Here is a 20,347-nt window from a genome sequence, read left to right as displayed (position 1 = left end):
CCGTAACGATCGTTCTTAAATGTGATGATAACTCACCATTACAGTTTTACAAAAGAAAAACACGAAAAAGAAACAAAGGATATTCACATGGACCTAAACCATAACCAATCAGTTAAGACAGTTTCGGTTTTAAATTATTAGGTCGGTTATCCATGAATTTGAGTCTAGCAAAAAAAACTTATAATTAGACATTATTTGAGTCTCAGAGTTCATGCCTGAATTTTTATTTTTATACCATAATTTTTTCTAACATTAATAAAAACACATATAAATATAATCAGTTCAGGAAACCTTGTTAACCATGGCCAACCCACATTGTTTGTTTTCAAACAATCATTAAACGACCCCTAACTTTGATTGGTTAGATTTTATCGGTTAATTTAGTTATGGGTCGGTAAATTCGAATTTCAAAACACCCCTAAATTAGAATATACTTAATTTTATTTATATAGATTACAACAAATATTCGATTAAGATCTTGCTATCTCATTCCAGTCTTTATTTAAACATCTAAATGTTTTATTTAATAATTTGTGTATGAAATTATTTTGTATAATCAAATTTAACTTATAATAATGTAAAAAACAGCCAATGATAAAAAGGAAAACTATGACTAAATCAAACCTTCAGAATTTGTAATCACCAAATAACTGAGTTTGCAGGCAGCCGAAGAACAACAAAAAGGTGAGATGCCAAGAAACTAAAATGCAGTCGCACTCCACAACAGGGCTCAAATACGGGTCGAAAATTCAAGGGCAGAACCGTCACTATACGAAGAACAGAAACAATGGGCTGGAACAAAAGATACAAGAACCACAGTTGTAAACAAGAACCAATCCTCCAAACGAATTGCAGATAGATAACAAGCTGCTTCAAAAACCTTTTTTTTCCAAATTTAGCATGTTTAAACACAACCAACTAACCCACCCTGCCTGCCGAAAGGTTAAATATGTTAATAAATTAATAACCAACCACTACGACCGATATGATCTAAGTAAATCATAAAAGGTTACCCGTTTCACGCTTGGCTCCCGTTTGAAACGAGGATCCAAAAGTAACTTTTCATCACGCATCACCAGTAGTAATACAACTTATGATGCAACAAAGAAGGTCCGACATTCATAACAACCAACCAAACCAATCCAACATAGTAGGTACTAGCTAGGTAGCAGGTCCCATGTCCATAAAAGTTTCATTTGATTACTACATTCAGAAGTAAAACGACATCTTGCAGAATTAAAGAAAAACCCCTTCATTTCCATCCAGATCAGCACCACCTTTCAACATCCAGCATCTGCATCATATAAGCATATTGGTTGAAACTTGAAACTGTCACTTATAATATAATAAATAAAGTAAAATTAACAAAGGTACCATTCATTTTGTTGATCACCGAAAACCACCGCCTGAACGGCGTTCATACGGTCCAGAACGATCACGACTGTAACGATCACCACCACCACCTCCGCCGCCACCATCCCTACTGCGTCCACTATAACGATCACCGTTTCTATCCGGTCCGTACCGGCCACCACCACCACGGCCGCCGCCACCATATCGGTCATCCCTGCCACCATACCTACCGCCTCTATCGCCGCCTTCACTTGGGCATTCCCTAGCAAAATGTCCGGGCTTGCCGCACTTAAAGCAATCACCACCACCACCGCCGCCTCCACCACGGCCACCTCCATAATCACGATCACGACCACGATCACGCCCACGGTCGCGGTCTCTGCCACCATCATAGTCTCTCCCTGAACCCCCTTGAGGTTGAGCTTTGTCTACAGTAATGTTCCTCCCGTCCAAATCCATCCCATTCATTGCTTCAATAGCATCTTCCATTGCTTGCTTCTCATCAAAAGTCACGAACCCAAATCCTCGTGAACGACCTGAGACCTTGTCTAAGACAACCTAAAATGTATGGAAAAAAAATGTTTTGACCAATATAAGTAAGATCTTGACCATGTGTTAGTCTAGAATGCAATACAAAAATGCAATACAATGCAATGTAAGTCATACTAACCAGAAAAATAACAAAACATTTATAAATGTAAAGAAATTAATCTTAAAACTCTTTTATAAATCATTTTAATGCATAAACACAATCGCTTGGAGTGATACAATAGCTTTTCAAACAAGATTCATATGCAGGTATAAAACTTTAATGATGAAACCAAATGCACTCCCATATAAACTCATTATACACTGCTAGATAGCAACAAATAACGTTATAAAACAATTAGTGAAAATTCAAGACAAAACATTTATTAACCATGTTACCTTTGCGTCAACAAGATGGCCAAACTTTGAGAAGGCGTCTTTTAAAGCTCTATCAGACGTTGACCACGACAAGCCACCAATAAAACAGCGGTACTCCACCTCATCAGACATGTTTAGAACTGCAGTACCCAAGTAAACATAGCATTAACAGCAAAAAAGAACATTGGGCAGAGCTGGTTATCTTCTTCTAGTATAGGCGTATAGCCAAGCCCGGTTCTTCATTTATAAGCATAAGACCTGTAACTGTAAACCCTAGCTTTTCTGCATATACTTTGAACATAGACCATTCTTTAAAGTTTAGACCAAAGTCCCGAACCACATATATCGTGCTGCTTTCTTTTCTGTGCTAATTTACTTTCCATAACAAGGTCGATCCGTGTTCATATAGAATTGCCAATTTCCAAACACTTGTATTCAAAACGACCATTACACTTGTTAAATTACTAAAACAACACAGTTGTAAAACCTTATAATCCATATAATCAACTATATGTTATTTTACAACTTCCTATACCATGTTTGATTGCTAAAACCCTAGAAATTCACTAAATTTAAAAGTTAATATTCTCAAAAACACATCAAATATATATATATATATATATATATATATATATATATATATATATATATTATGCTATGTTAGTATAAGTTCATAATAATCACATCTATCCTAATTCATAACATTCTAAACCTATTTGATTCTTAAAGCCCTAAAATTTCAATAAATTAACATAAAAAATCAAAGCACATCAATTTAGCACATAATTGTGTGTCTACATGAAAGTCAAACTATGAAACCTAAATACACAAAATCACAAACAAAAGATGGTCAAATTCAGTATGATATATAGAGCAATTACGATCCACAAAGCATTCAATTATAAGAACGTTAATAAAATCATCGAGATCTAAGTTGACTGAGCATATAATTGAGTTTGAGTGATTAGCTTACCAGCAGAAGGATGCGATGGAAAGAATCAGCAGCAGCGTTGATTTGACGGAGGAATGATATGATATTATTATAAAGGGCTGGCTGATTGATTGATGATACTATTATGATATTATTCTTTGCTTGCCCTATCTATATATCTCAAATCAAACTGTGACCTAAATTTGGGTTTCGGGGCTTATTGGGCTTTACTGGGCTGGCTCCTATTGGCTTATTGTTATTGGTCATTCGTCACAAAACACGTTTTTATTGGTCGATGATGCTCATGAGTTTTACTACTCAATTTTGTGATACTATGTTTCATGTCATGTCAATAAACATGTTTTTATTGACAATTGTTTTTTATTTAATAAAGGACTTAGTTTTGTTTAAAATAAGTGAAGAGCTTAAATGGATAATATATTCTTCTTAGTGATATCAGCTAAATGAAATGCGACAGTGCCTTTGGTTATTTGTCCAGTCTATGCGGAGGAAGAGGAATTGACATAACATATTTTTGTATCATTTAGTTTTGCTAAACTAACTTGGCCTGTGGTATCTCAATGGCGTAAGGCTTTTGATCTGTTTGCTTTTAGTATACGTGATATCCTAGAGATGTATAAGTTTATGAGGATCCCAAAATAAGACAAAAATGTTTCATGCTATATGTCTCATAACAATGTGATGCCTTTAGAGGGCGAGGAATGACACGGTTTTCGATCGAAAACAAGTGAAAACTGGAAAAATTGTGGATGGTATTAAAGCACTGGGTTTTCTTCAGGTGCGGAATAGGGCGAACAAGGATTCAATTACATAGAAGAAGTGGCGGCATTTTGACATATAAAGGTAGTTTTTAGTGTGTTTAGGTTGGCGATATGTTACTTCGTTTTATAATTTTGGTGAAATTGGTGGTTGCAAATACCGGTTGGTGGTTTGTGTATTCGGTGTGGTTAGCATCTTGATATACCGTTTGATAATTAATAGACAAGTGTATGTTTGTCGTTCAATAAAAAAAAACTAAAAGTGGCTAGTGGCATAACTTGTAGCCCGTTTGCCTTTTATTTTAAAGTAAAAGCTTAGACTGAATTGTTTTTTATTTGTATAAAAACATTGTTCTGATCCTTTATTTAAATTAAGTTATACTCTTTACTGAAATTGTCTTTTAGCCTTAGCGTGGTAAAGCCACTTATCTTTTGAAGAGATAATCGGTGTTTAGAACTTGATATGGGTATTGATTCTTTTTCTGAAGTAGTTTAGTTTAAAATAAAGACTGAATACTTTTTACTAAATCAACTCCATGTCTAGAAAAACAATGTTTTGATCTTTCAAGATACTTGTATGATTCTTGATTTTTGCATGATCATCGGTATATAACAATCCAACATCATTAAGCTTGAGTTTTATTGCTACATAATTGGTTTATATTTCTTGATCTCTCTCTTTACGATACATACAAATTAATTATGACTTCGCCTAGAGGTAGATTGCAGCAATTGATTGTTGTAATGTATGTTTGAATCCCACGGAACCCTTCTTTCCAATAATATTTTGGACTCATCGTATACGCTATCACTAAGCTAAAAAAAATCTGATTTTCTTCAAGGTGTAGTTGGTAATGGTCTTCAACTATGTTAATAAAAATTTATGCATACAAAAATCTATCTTTTAAAAACTTTACTTTTCAAATACATAACCCGCCCCATTTTATGTCAAAATGTGGTTTACAACTTGGTTACCTACTTTAGTTTGTAAGAAAGTATTCACCTAGTTTATAAATTGGTTTAAAGCTATAAGATTCTTGGATGGCCAAAGAATAAGAACCCAAACATTTTAAAAAGGGCCCCGAATTTGTTATTCGCTTTAGGTCCTCAAAATGCTTGGGTCGGCCCTGCTGTCATGTACAAACTTTGATATCGTTAGATTCCAAATAAATCAGATAAGAAAAGTAATAATATTTTCAATGTTTCATAGTCAAATGTATTTTGACAACTTTTTTTATGGGAACCACCTTGATCGAATTAGCAAAAGACACTATGATAATCAAATGGCAATATCACGCATTAAATTAAACTATAAGTATAAATCCAACTATTAGTTAACTTAAGTCATTATGAGACTAGACCATTTAACATATGCCTTTAAAGGAGAGGTCCAACTTTAAAACCTAGATGATGTAGTTTAGATTATACAGTCAAAACACAAAATACAAATGTGAATATATTCTATATTCTTAAATTGACCATATCAATATTAATAACCTGAAGGAAAACATAAAGGTCCATAGAAAGATTGTTTTGCAAAGGGGCATAAAAAATAAACAAACTAATGCACATGAACCATAGTCGATGGACAAGTAAATCACAGATCAAACATTTGATGACTAGACATAATTTTTTAAAACAAAGCTCACTTGTTCAAGTTGTGGTGGTGGGTGGGTGTGGTGGTGTGTGGTGGGTGGGGTGGGGGGGTTGGTGTTTGGGATTAAGCTTTTATACCCTAATTATGACTTTTCTCAAAGGTGTTTGGATAAGTTAAAGTTGTGAGATAAATAAGTCATAAGTTGTGTTAGAGCATAGAATTTATGCTAAGGATGCTCTATCCTTGAATAATCTCTAGATTAATTATCCTTGTGATATGTTCCAGGTTATAAAGGATCAAGGATCCTTGGTATTTATTATTTGTAAACTAATGATTGTGTTTGAGTGGTGTTGTGTTTGATAGATATAACGGCTTGAAGACTTAGTCATCCTATTCTTGCGCTACTGGACGACTCCTGCACGTGGTCAAATGTGAAGGAACGACTAGTGGGAGTAGTGGCGTAAATATAGGAGTTATTGTTAGTTGTTATTTGTTATTTATAAACGAGATAAACGATCAGTTAGAAAACACTTGTAATCACACACACCTGAGCATTCTCTCTATCATAGCTCGTACACTTAGCTTTCATTGTAACACTGATCAAATATCTCCACTATTTGTAACCCTATTTTTACATTAATAAAGTGGTGATAGACAATTGTCATCACCCGGGGTTTTTTTTCCTTTGATCTAATCAAGATCAAGGGGTTTTTCCTCGCAACAAATCACGGTGTTCATCCTTATTTAGTCCATATAATCACTATTATTGTCAAAGCACTAAACCTCACAATTATGGATTTGGTTACATAATCCTTAGTTGATTTTTGACCAAAACAATTTGGCGCCCACCGCGGGTGCTATAATCCATATTATACCTTATCGATATTCAACCTTTCATACCCAAATCACCATCAATGGCCTCTCAATCAACCTCTGCTTCATCAACCATGCCATCTTCGGTTCCTCTCTCATCAAGAACTTTGCCACTGATGCCTCCTCCAATTATGGGAGCACCAAGGGCTGCTGCGGCAGGAAACAAGACGAAACTACCAGTCTTTCAGAGCTCGAAAACCGTTGTTGCCACTTCGGTGGTTAATACTAACAATGATGTTTCTGCTATGTTTTCACAGGTTAAAGCATACATGGAGCAGCAAAACAAGACTAACCAGAGGATCCTTCGGGAGATAGAAGACCTCAAGAGGACTAAAAGGCCGGTGAAGGATCAGAATCCCTTGGTGCCTAGGATGTTGGATTTCACCACTCCAGGATCCTTGGCTCAATTCATGCAAGGATCATCTATCCCTCAGCAAGGATCCATGGGTCAATAAACTCAAGGATCCTCGATCTTTCACTCAGGATCATCCATCCTAGATCCGAGGTCCATGGGTCAGCAGATTCAAGGATCCGCGATCTTTCAGCAAGGATCTTCAATCCTTAATCCAGGATCGATGGGTCAGCAGGTTCAAGGATCCTCCATGTTCCAGAGAGAATCATTGATCCTTCAACCAGGGTCCTCTGGGGTGTGTCACCAAGGATCCTACAATTCCCAGCCCCAAGGATTCTTCTTCCAGGATCAAGGATCCTTAGGAGTTCAACATCAACGGTCCTTCGAGGTCCGTGAAGGAGATATAATCCCCATGAAGACCATAGCTTCTGGTGGACCAAATCCTATAGCAGACGCTTCGTACCACAACTATCATTCTGGGATGTCGACATTCACGCAACAAAGAGGTAACACATATAATCCTATATCCTTATATGCTAATCTTGGTCCTATGCAGGGTGCATGTATCAACCAAGCTGTGGCCAAGGAACTGCAGAAGCTTAAGGGTATGAAATCCAGCGTGCTAGGGGTGGTCCGACCGATCCCTGAGATTCCAGAAGGGAGCCATAAGATGTCCAGATTCGCTCCTCTATTTGTGATGCTGAAATCCCAAAGCGATTTCAGACCCCCAACATGAAGACTTATGATGGGACTACTGATCCTGAAGAGCATGTTGCTCAATATAGGGAGTGGATGGAGATTAATCCAATCCCTGAAAGACTCAAGGAGGCTTGTCTATGCAAGGGTTTCAGATCCACACTAACAGGATCTGCACTTAAATGGCTGCTAAGTCTCCCTCCTTACTCTGTTACTTCATTTTCTTATTTAGTTAACTTGTTCAACAGTCAGTTTTCCTGTAGTAGAAAATTTGAAAAGTTAACTAGTGATTTATACCGAGTTATCTAGCCTTATAATGAATCCCTTAAGGATTTTGTTACAAGGTTTGGCAGGGAAGCTTTAGAAATTCCTAATCTTGATATGGCTACTGCTGTTGAAGCATTCAAGATGGGACTTCAGAGGGGCTCCCCCTTTTATGATAATCTTGTGATGACTCCTTGCAGGACTCTAGATGAAGTCAGAAACAGGGCACTTAGATTCATACGGTTAGAAAATGACAAGAGGGTCCAGGATCGATTAGGGGTTTAAACAAAGCAAGAATCTCCCGAAAAGAAACAAGGATCCTCGTTCAAGAACAACAACTCGAAGCCATACTCCAAATTCAACAATCAGAACGTCCGAGCAGTTGAAGAAGGAGATGATGATGAAGACTACCCGAGCATCTCAGAATACTGCTTCTCAGTGGATACTCATGGTTTAATTTGTGCCATGAAGGATCTAGGTGAGAAGGCAAGGTGGCCTCGAAAGAACGAGAAAACGACAGCCTTCAAAGACAAATCCAAATGGTGTGCATTCCATGAGGACTTCGGCCATTTGACAGATGATTGTATTGGCTTAAGGAGGGAAATTGGGTACCTCCTGAGCAAGGGCCACTTCAAGGAGCTCTTGGGAAGAAAAAAGGTCAGGATCCAGGATCCTGAAGAGGTTCCTTAAAAAGCAACTCCGCCCCCGCCGGATGCTCAAGTGATCAACTTCATCTCTGGTGGCTCAGATATTTGCGGCACCTCTTTCTCTTCAGCAAAAAGTCACGCCAAAGAAACCAAGCCGGAGAATGGAGAACGACCAGTCATATCCACCACTTTGATGACTGACAAAAGAATCTTCTTCGATGAAAAAGATAAATCAAACATCCAGGATCAACATCATGACCGTTTGATTGTCACTTTGTTTATTGCAAACCATTATGTACGCAGGATCCTAGTCGATGGTGGAAGCTCGGTCAATATCATCCAACACGATGTGCTTCAGAAGATGAATATCCTGAATTCGGAAATCATCCCGAGGACATCGGTGTTAGTTGGATTCAGTGGGGAAACCAAGAAAACATTGGGGGACATTAATCTCCCAATATACATCGAAGGGTTAAATTCTTACCAGAGATTCTGTGTTATTGATAACCTATCTTGTTTCTATGTTATTTTGGGCAGGCCTTGGCTACATGGGATGAAGGCGGTAGCCTCTACTTACCATCAGTGCATCAAACTACTAACCCCTTGGGGAGTAGTAAGGATAGATGGTGATCAGGTGGAAGCCAAGAATTATTATTCTTCATCCATGAAACCTACATCTAAACAGACGATAGCATAGCAACCACAACAGCATCCTAGGGACGTGCTGGAAGCTCGGGAGCGAGACATAAAAGAAGTATCCTTAGATCCTGAAGATTCAGACATGAAGGTGTTCCTAGGATACAGTATCCCTGAGAAGATCGAGGAGGATATAGTATCCTTCCTAAAACGAAGAAAGTCTACGTTTGCCTTCAGACATTCAGACATGACATGTATTTCTAAGGAGGTAATTACTCACAAGTTGGATCTTGATTTATTTATTAAACCCGTCCATTAGAAGCGAAGGAAATTCGCTCCTGAGAGGAACGCGATCATACAAGAAGAAGTTAAAAAACTTCTTAAGGCCGGTATGATCAGAGAGGTTAAGTATCCTTGATGGTTGGCTAATGTGGTTGTTGTTTCTAAAAAGAATGGAAAGTGGAGGGTCTGTGTCAATTTTACTGATTTAAACAAGTCATGCCCCAAGGATCCTTCCCATTACCACATATAGACTCCATGGTGGATGCAACGACAGGACATGAAATGCCTACCTTTATGGATGCGTCCTCTGGATTTCAACAAATTCAGATAGAACCATCTGATCAGGAGGATACAACATTCATGACTCCTACGGGCATATATTGTTATATTGCTATGCCGTTCGGACTAAGAAATGCAGGGGCAACATATCAAAGACTGGTGAAAATGATGTTCAAGGATCAGTTAGGCAAAACCATGGAAGCCTACATAGATGACATGGTGGTAAAATCAAAGAGAGCTGAGGATCACCTCAGATATCTTGAAGAAGCATTCAATATCCTGGATCAGTAATATGAAACTGAATCCGTCAAAATGCCATTTCGGTGTTAAGGCTGGAAAGTTTCTAGGGTACATGGTCACCAAGAGGGGGATAGAAGCGATTCCTGTGAAGATAGAAGCCATCATCAACTTAAAGTCTCCTGAGAATGCTAAAGATGTCCAGAGACTGACAGGAAGAATAGTTGCTCTAAACAGATTCATTTCCAGATCCTCCGAGAAGTGCAAAGATTTCTACGACATTATTAGGAAAAACAAGAAGTTCGAATGGACGGAGAAGCATGAGGCTGCACTTAAAGCCTTAAAGTATTACTTATCCTCAGCACCAGCTCTGATGAAGCCTGGGGATGGAGAATCCTTATATCGGTACCTAGCTTTTTCAGGAAATGCGGTAAGTGTTGTCCTCGTGAAGGATCACGAAGGTGAACAACATCCCGTTTATTATGTAAGTAAAAGTCTTCCGGATGCAGAAGCCAGGTATTCTCATTTAGAAAAAGTTAATTCTTGCACTTATTATGGCCTCTACTAAATTGAGACATTACTTTGAGACTAATACTATTATCTTGAAAACTAACTACCCTGTTAAGAATGTCCTTATAAAGGCAGAGTTATCAAGAAGGATGGCGAAATGGGTTGTGAAGCTAAGTTCGTATGATATTCAATATAAGCCCAGAACAACCATTAAATCACAAGCACTCGCAGACTTTGTGGCTGATTTCAGTAGCGACATGCAGAAAGAAGCCGACTTGGAGGTTCAACAACTAGAAGAAACCAAGGATCCTTGGATCCTCTTTACAGACGGATCTTTCTGTTGGGTTTTAACAAGATTATCAAAGTGATAAAATCCCTATTTTACCAAAAACGCAGCGGATATAAAAGTTTTAAATCTTGTTAATATGATATGTAAAACCAATTTTAAACATGCAAAACCTAAACCCGGATCCAAATACGAATTACACACTATCAAATACATGCATGTCACTATAAGTCCATGCATGTTACTACTACCTTTCAATATGACAAAACCGGGTGAAAGAGATGATGATTGAAAGGTAAGAACTTGAATATGGAAGCTCCTCAAGCTAGCATACCCCAAGCTTCAACAGCACACCACTTCTAGCTAAGATTTGCACTTGAAATTTTCTTCTTCTTTTCTTATGTTGGATGAAAATACCCAAGAAAGGAAGAGAGAAAAGTTTACTTGGAAATTATGTGTGTTATGAAAGAATGAAAGAGAAAGACTTGGTTTTATTTAAAGGCATCTTTCTCTCCACCAATAATAACCATTGCATGTCTCCACTCACCTTGCATGTCTCCACTCAAACATATAATAATATTACATTTGAAAGAGTTATTATCTTTTTCTTTTATAAAACTTTAAACATATATATATATATATATCCATACATATATACTTTTATAAGTTTATAACTTATAACTTATAAAACCTATTATATGTTAAGAGACACGCTTGGTTATTATTATTCACATATTGTTATTTAACCAACTTAAATAACACTATGTAATGTTTTTTCATAAAACATAAATCATCCATATGATTTGTTTATTACACAAGTACATTTTATTTAGAAACCCCTTTCCAAATAACTCAAGTGTTAATATTCATTTGTTATGATCACATCATATATGAACGAATATTATCGGTTTTTGTCTAGCTTGTTATTGGGTATGACCCGATTTGGATCATAACGTACTAGCCACATCAATTTAATATGTCTCTTGGGCAGACCGAGTCCAACAATCTCCCACTTGCACAAGATACATAGAAGATTGATGCAAGTAGCAAATACCGCCTAACTACGGTTTACTACCCCTAATACGTATGACGAAGTGCCATTCAATAACATCATCCCTTTCAAGTCCCATACTTGAAAATGATTTAGGTAAAACTATCATTTATCCTTTTGCCACAAATGTCATGTTAAATCCAGAGACACAGAGTGATCATTCTCTGTTGATTTAACTTGTCAGGCCTTAGACATTTAACTCTCAATGAATAAGAGGGACAAATCCCATATTGACTACATACGTCTCTCACTATCACCTTGTACTATACTTGAGCTTAGCCTTATGTACTGACATATTTCAGAGCAGCGAAGAACTAAGTCAAAGCATAATAGTCGATGAATATCAAGACCCAATATGTATTTCAGGTCGGAGGATACTATGAAGTTCGCCTTTACTCAAATTTACTTATGATCACAAATCCCAAGGATTCCATGCAGTAAAATTGAGAGCGGGTCATTCCAATATTTATCCCATAAATATCTATGAACCTTGGCAGCAACCCTTTGCTATATTCATGCCTCATGAATATCTACCAATCCAAGTTCATAATAGTCTTACTTTCACATTTGTTCCCACAAATATGAACGACTACGGACGTTTAGAATAATTCAAATTATTCACGGATTTAAACATACTAAAATGGAACATAACTCAAGAACATGACCATAACCAAAACCATATGATTGAGTTAAAATAAAATTGTTCCAATATCCAAATACAAATTTTGATCAAATCCAATCACTAGAATATCGAAGTCCTAAGGCGCAAGTATGACTCTCATGCTTCGGCCTTTCAAGGAGTTTCGTGAGTGGGTCCGCAATGTTTTGATCAGTGTGAACTTTGCGAATACATATCTTTTCCTTTTCAACTTCATCCCTTATGTAGTTGAATCTCCGCTCAATATGCCTAGTCTTTTGATGTGCGCGGGGTTCCTTGATTTGAGCAATCGCACCCTCGTTGTCACAAAAGATCTCTAGAGGGTCCTGAATGGTACGAACCACTCCTAGATCCGCAATGAACTTTCTAATCCATGCAGCTTCTTGAGCTGCCAGGGAGGCGGCGATGTATTCAGATTCAGTGGTGGATAAAGCTACCACGTCTTGTTTTGCACTCTTCCATGAGACAGCACCACCATTGAGAACGAAAACGTATCCCGATTGTGATCGAGAATCATCTCAATCAGTTTGGAAACTCGCATCAGTGTAACCCTTTACAACGAGTTCCTCCTCACCAGAGCCATATATTAGAAACATATCCTTAGTCCTTCTAAGGTATTTCAATATGCTCTTAACAGCCATCCAATGGCTAGTTCCCGGATTTTGTTGGTATCGACTTGTCATGCTCAAGGCACATGACACATCTGGTCTAGTGCAAATCATGGCATACATGATGGATCCTATAGCAGATGCATATGGGATACCACTCATTTTGTCTTGCTCATCCTTTGAGCTTGGACATTGAGAAGCACTCAACATCGTTCCTCTTTGAATATGTACCAAACCTTTCTTAGAGTTTTCCATCTTGAACCTTTTCAAGATCTTGTCAATGTATGCACTTTGATTCAAACCTATCAACCGCCTTGATCTATCCCTATAGATTCTTATTCCCAGAATATAGGCGGCTTCACCAAAATCCTTTATGGAAAAACAGCTTCCAAGCCAGGCTTTCACACCTTCCAAGGTTGGAATGTCATTTCCAAACAGTAATATGTCATCGACATATAATACCAGAAAGGTTATGATGCTCCCACTAGCTTTCTTATACACACAAGCTTCATCAGCGTTTTTGATGAATCCAAATTTCTTAACTTCATCATCAAAACGGTGATTCCAACTTCTGGATGCTTGTTTCAATCCATTGATTGATTTCTTTAACTTGCATACTTTGTTAGGATGTTGTGGATCGACAAAACCTTCAGGCTGAACCATATAAACATCTTCATTAAGATGCCCATTTAGAAAAGCAGTTTTGACATCCATTTGTCATATCTCATAGTCATAATATGCGGCTATGGCAAACAATATCCTTATAGACTTTAGCATCGCCACGGGCGAGAAAGTTTCATCATAATCAACCCCTTGAGTTTGAGTGAAACCCTTTGCTACAAGTCTAGCTTTATAAGTATCCAAGTTTCCATGCATATCAGTTTTTTTCTTGAAAACCCACTTACTTCCAACCAGCTTCGAATTTAGAGGTGGAGCAACCAAGTCCCATACTTGATTGTCATGCATGGATTGCATCTCAACATTCATGGCTTCTAGCCATTTGTCACAATCAGATTGCGACATTGCATCTCGGTATGTAGTGGGTTCATCCGAATCAACCACGTAGCATCCATCCATGAAAAATCCATATCTATCAGGTGGGGTGCTAACTCTACCAGATTTGCGAATGTTTTGTGTGTTTTGATCAACCATTTGATCATCCTCAACAACATCTTGTTGATTGCTAGTGTCAACCAAACGTGTATCGGCTTGTAGTTCTCGATCCTCTTCGAGTTCTACAGTTCTATCAGTTCCTTCCATAAGGAACCTTCTTTCCAAGAACTTAGCCTTTCGAGCTATAAACACTTTATGCTCGCTTGGATTGTAGAAATAATATCCCATCGAATCCGTGGGATATCCTACAAATATACACTTAGTGGATCGACATTCAAGTTTGTTAGGGGTGTAGATCTTAACATAAGCCTCACAACCCCATACCTTTAAATATGAAAATTTTGGAGCCTTTCCATGCCATATTTCAAAAGGTGTCCTATCCACTTTCTTGGTTGGTGCCATATTTAAAATACGGGCAGCAGAGATCACAGCGAAACCCCAAAATGATAGAGGTAATGAGCTTCTAGCCATCATGGATCGAACCATGTCCAATAAAGTTCGATTCCTCCTTTCGGACACACCATTATGTTGTGGTGTTCCAGGTGGAGTAAGTTGTGAGACAATCCCACAACTCCTAAGATGTTCTAGAAATGCATCATTGAGGTATTCAGCTCCTCTATCGGAACGTAGTACTTTGATTGTTTTGTTGAGTTGATTTTGTACTTCATTTTGGAAGACTTTGAACATTTCAAAGGCCTCATTTTTGTGTCTTAACAAGAACACATACCCATAGCGACTATAATCGTCGGTAAAGGTAATGAAGTATCTTTCACCATTTCTTGTCATTGTCCTAAAAGGTCCACATACATCCGAATGTATGATACCTAATAAGTCTTTCGCCCTTTCATTTGTTCCATTAAAGGGTTCTTTGGTCATCTTTCCCAATAAACAACATTCAAATTCATCAAATGAATCAACATTTGATTTCAAAAGACCATTCTTTCGAAGTGTATGAATACGATTCTTGTTTAGTGACCAAGACGACAATGCCAAAGAAAAGTATTACTCAAATCCATTTTGAGTCTTTTGGTGTTAGCTTGGTACAACGAGTTATCAATGTATGAGTCATCATGAATTAATTCATAAATGCCATAAAACGGCATCGCTTTAAAATAAAAGACATTATCCATGAAAACATAAATACCATTATCAACAAACTTAAAGTCATAACCAGATTGTCTTAATACAGAAACAGAGATAATATTCCTAGTCAAACTAGGGGAATATAAAATGTTTTTCAAAACAATTTCCAAACCATTTGGAAGCTTTAAAACATAATCTCCTCGGGCTTGGACATCAACCTTTGCTCCATTGCCCATGAAGAGACTTATATCTCCTTTCTTTACCTCATTTCTTCTTTTGAACCCCTGCAATGAATTGCATATGTGAGTTCCACATCCGGTATCCAATACCCATTTGTTAGAAGAAATAATATTAAGATCAATGTGAATCATGAAAGTTGTACATGAGGTTTGCCCCGCATCCCTCTTAGCTTTCAACTCCTTGAGATAGGTCGGACAGTTTCTCATCCAATGACCTATCTCACCACAACCAAAGCACGGATCCTCTGCGCTAACCTTTAGCTTCTTTGGCTTTGGCTCCGCATTTGCCTTTCCCTTGAACCCCTTCTTGACTTGCCCCTTACCAACGACAACCTTTGCTTTTGGTTCCGGGTGATGCCTTTTCTTTGAGCCACCCTCATTGATCGCAAGAACGGGTAAAACCTTTTTACCCATGCCGGCCTCGGCTGTCTTAAGCATTGCGTGAAGCTCACCAATGCTTTTGTCCCATCCAATCATGCTGTAGTTCATGACGAATGTCTCAAACCTTTTAGTTAAGCCATTTAGGATTAAATCCGTGGCTAACTCTTTTGAGACGGGACAGTTAAGCCGTTCAAGCCGATCAATGTGGCTCTTCATCTTAAGTACATAAGATGAAACAGATTGGGTTTCTTCCATATGACATGCATGAAGCGCTCGAACCGTTTCGAATCGCTCAACCCGAGCTTGAGTAAGGAACATTTCCTTAAGTTGGGTTATCATGTCATACGCCCCATGATTCTCGAAATCCTTTTGGATCTCTGGAATCATTGTTCCCAACATGAGGCAAGAAACTTGCACCGAATCCTCGGTGTATTTTGACCAATCCGCATAGGCATCCAAGTTATTGACATCGGGTTCATCGGGAATAGGATCGTCTAAAATATAAGACTTCTTTTCTTTCTTGAGAACAATTCTCAAGTTTCGATACCAATCCATGAAGTTGTTAAAGTTTAGACGATCCTTATCCAGAATGGATCTTAGTGATAGATTATGCACGTGTGGGATAATTGCGTTCGGTGCGTTGTTTGCGGCCATCTAAAAGAATTTTAACAAAGTTCAAATTAGTATTTTCGATATTAATAAAATTATAATCTTTAATACCCTTTAAATGTCTCCAAGACAATTATTGATTAAAATCTAGAACCCAACGTTTCATTCAAATAGTAGTTATGTGACCTTTATCCTACTATTCGAATTAACAAGGTAGTCAACGTTTGACAATTGCAACCCTTTGCAACTTCTAGTTTTATGGGATTAGTTAAACATCATATGTTTAGTTGGTATGTCAAATCCCATCAACACCTTTGAACGCCATGATAAGGTGATCCTATAGTCATGGTTTCAAATCAAGTCGTCCTACTTATACACACGTGTGAGTTTACTCATACAAGTGGTTAGGTGATCCTAATGCCAAAAGTACTTGTAAAATCACCTTAAGATCACAAGTTTTCTTAAAAGTGCTTAGGTGATCCTAACTCACTTTCAAGTCTACAAGTGACGTAAGTGTCGTATAAAAGGATGGTGTTTAACTTGTTTTTTTTTTAAAGGGATTTTAGTTTTCTAAATTCTAGATTGGAAAACTATTTATTGTACCTTTCATTTGCATGCATTCAAATGTATGGTACTTAGTTGAAAAACCCATTTTCAAAGTTCCAATTAATAAAACCCATTTTTATTATGAAATCATTAGTTATTAATAAAACCAATTTTTATTACCTAACGATTTCTAAGGAACCAATTTTATGCTAGTTGATTTTAAGTTGTTAAGCAAACCATATTACAAATAATAAGTAAATCAACCATGCAAGCATAAAATATACACAACCACAAGTTCATAACCATAGCCTCCTAATATTGACCACACTTGTTGACCGAAGACAAGTGTGTCAAAAAGTCTCTCCTAAGGGACCCAAAAGAACATGCACTTGTGTCGGTGAACTCCCACTTGATTCCGCATCCATATGCTCCAAGTGTTTACTCTCGGTGTTGTGGTCTTCATCATTTTATTTGGGCTTCCATCCATGCATCTTCTTTTACAAAATATATCCTAATACATTTTTCTATTAAAAGAAATACATCTAATCTACTTATTATTATAAGCCATATGAATGAATAAATAGATTACAAACCCAAATAAATATTACAACCAAATCGAATGAACAAACAACCAACACAATCATTCAACCAAACACAAGGCCATGGCTAGGTTATGAACATCTATTACACATCCAAATATGCAATAATACAAGACCAAAATGGTTCCCCTTTTTGCCTCAAAACTTTCGGCCAAAGCTTAAGCAAACCGAAAGTTTCGGGTTTTGTCCAAACAAACTAAACAATCATCCAAATGACTTGGTTTTTCAAGATTACCACATGCATGTAAAGTATAACCTTGAAAAACCATGGGGTAACCAAAACCCCAAAAAGTTTCGGCCAAATGGTGAAACCCACCATAAACCCGAAAAATTTTGGGTCTAATGAAGCATGCATTCGTATAAGCGGCTCTTGTTACCATTGTTGGGTTTTAACAAGATTATCAAAGTGATAAAATCCCTATTTTACCAAAAACGCAGCGGATATAAAAGTTTTAAATCTTGTTAATATGATATGTAAAACCAATTTTAAACATGCAAAACCCAAACCCGGATCCAAATACGAATTACACACTATCAAATACATGCATGTCACTATAAGTCCATGCATGTTACTACTACCTTTCAATATGACAAAACCGGGTGAAAGAGATGATAATTGAAAGGTAAGAACTTGAATATGGAAGCTCCTCAAGCTATCATACCCCAAGCTTCAACAACACACCACTTCTAGCTAGGATTTGCACTTGAAATTTTCTTCTTCTTTTCTTATGTTGGATGAAAATACCCAAGAGAGGAAGAGAGAAAAGTTTACTTGGAAATTATGTGTGTTATGAAAGAATGAAAGAGAAAGACTTGGTTTTATTTAAAGGCATCTTTCTCTCCACCAATAATAACCATTGCATGTCTCCACTCACCTTGCATGTCTCCACTCAAACATATAATAATATTACATTTGAAAGAGTTATTATCTTTTTCTTTTATAAAACTTTAAACATATATATATATATCCATACATATATACTTTTATAAGTTTATAACTTATAACTTATAAAACCTATTATATGTTAAGAGACATGCTTGGTTATTATTATTCACATATTGTTATTTAACCAACTTAAATAACACTATGTAATGTTCTTTCATAAAACATAAATCATCCATATGATTTGTTTATTACACAAGTACATTTTATTTAGAAACCCCTTTCCAAATAACTCAAGTGTTAATGTTCATTTGTTATGATCACATCATATATGAACGAATATTATCGGTGTTTGTCTAGCTTGTTATTGGGTATGACCCGACTTGGATCATAACATACTAGCCATATCAATTTAATATGTCTCTTGGGCAGACCGAGTCCAACACTTTCAATGTAAGAGGAACATGATTGGGTATCCTACTGAAATCGCCACAGGGGGGACATATTGCCCCAGTCTATAGCCTGTGAGTTTCAAGCAACGAATAGTAAAGCAGAATATGAAGTTCTGATTGCAGGTTTGCAATTAGCTAAACGTTTGAGGATCAGGTATCTTCAAGTATATATAGATTCATTATTGATAGCTAACCACTTTAATGGCTCATATGCTGTTAAAGGTGAAAAACTAATCAAATATCTAGATGTTGTGAAGGAATTAGCAAAACCCTTCGAATTGTTTAGTATTGTACAGGTACCAGGGGAAGAGAATGTTGGGGCAAATGCTTTGGCAAATTTAGCCTCATCTTTGAAGATTCCAGAAGACATGAAGATCCCAATCATTCATATACTCTCGCCAGCAATAGGAGACCAAGAAGTTGGGGAGATAACGACTAACAAAGAGATTGTGCTTTGGGATCCATTGTCCTCGAATAATCAAGGATCCTGGATCCTTTCTATCAAGAAGTACATTCAAGAGGGAGAAATTCCAGCCACAGAGAATCCAAAATCCTTCAAACTTAAGGTATCACAATACATTATATTACACGATATTTTGTATAGGAAATCTCTCGCAGGTCTCTACTTGAGGTGTATCGAAAATCCTGAAATCCAAGAAGTGCTTAAAGACTTTCATGAAGGTGACTGTGGTAACCACACTGGAGGCAGAGCCCTATTTTCTAGAATTCTGAGAACATGTTACTATTGGCCCACAATGAAGAAGGACGCAATGGAGTATTCAAAGAAGTGTGATGCTTGTCAAAGGCATGCAAATATCCTTCATCGGCCAGCAGAACCAATGTATCCTATATCCTCTTCATGGCCTTTCATGAAATTGGGAATAAATATTGTTGGCAAGCTACCAAAGGCACCAGGCGGAAAAGTATTCATGCTTGCGATGACTGATTACTTTTCAAAGTGGATAGAAGCAAAAGCTTTTGTTCAAGTGCGCGAAAAAGAGGTGATATCTTTCATTAAAAGAAATATTATTACAAGATTTGGTATCCCTTCAGAAATTATATGTGACATTGGTTCCCAGTTTATCAGGAAAAGAACCACTAAATTTTGTGACAGTTGGGGCATCAAGATGATTACTTCCACACCGGTTCATCCTCAAGCTAACGACCAAGCGGAATCAAGCAACAAGATAATCATCAATAATTTGAAGAAGAAACTAGGATCCAAGAAAAGCAAGTGGACAGGAGAACTTCCTTATGTTCTTTGGACAGACAAGACAACACCAAAGAATGCAACAGGTCAAACACCTTTCTCATTGGTGTTTGGCTCGGAAGCTGTAATCCCTACAGAGATGGTGGTTCCCACTGCCAGAACAAGCATCCGTGATCCTCAAGCCAATAAAGAAATCCTTCTCGACGATTTGGACACCGTTGAAGAACTAAGGGATCAGGCCAAAATCAGGATGGCGGCATATCAACAAAGGGTAGCTGGGGCATACA

General features: G+C 37.3%; 1 protein-coding gene across 2 annotated transcripts; it reads right to left on the bottom strand.

The window, feature by feature from the left end:
- Positions 1-1,097: 1,097 nt before the first annotated feature.
- On the bottom strand, positions 1,098-3,337 carry LOC143636819 (glycine-rich RNA-binding protein RZ1A-like). 2 transcript variants are annotated; one of them, XM_077104313.1, is made up of 4 exons: positions 3,233-3,337; positions 2,281-2,399; positions 1,375-1,911; positions 1,098-1,294 (listed from the first exon to the last, which is right to left on the bottom strand). In XM_077104313.1, exons 2-3 carry the CDS (start codon positions 2,389-2,391, stop codon positions 1,390-1,392), a joined length of 633 nt encoding a protein of 210 aa, XP_076960428.1. In that variant the 5' UTR covers positions 2,392-2,399; positions 3,233-3,337; the 3' UTR covers positions 1,098-1,294; positions 1,375-1,389. The 2 variants fall into 2 exon arrangements, with proteins under 2 accessions (XP_076960428.1, XP_076960435.1); XM_077104320.1 differs by lacking the exon at positions 3,233-3,337 and having other exon boundaries at positions 2,281-2,820.
- Positions 3,338-20,347: the final 17,010 nt, after the last annotated feature.

Source organism: Bidens hawaiensis, unplaced genomic scaffold (assembly GCF_021521415.1).
Source record: "Bidens hawaiensis isolate Kalapana, Puna unplaced genomic scaffold, B.hawaiensis_p1.1 tig00000599_1, whole genome shotgun sequence".
Classification (NCBI taxonomy): domain Eukaryota; kingdom Viridiplantae; phylum Streptophyta; class Magnoliopsida; order Asterales; family Asteraceae; genus Bidens; species Bidens hawaiensis.
Note: the sequence above shows the minus strand (reverse complement) of the source record. Positions and strands in the feature narration are given on the sequence as shown.

Excerpts from the sequence above, each read along its gene's own strand:
- LOC143636819 (XM_077104313.1), bottom strand. The coding sequence starts at position 2,391 with ATGTCTGATGAGGTGGAGTACCGCTGTTTTATTGGTGGCTTGTCGTGG. Across the intron at positions 1,912-2,280 it reads GCCATCTTGTTGACGCAAAG|GTTGTCTTAGACAAGGTCTC; the intron begins GTAACATGGTTA and ends CATACATTTTAG.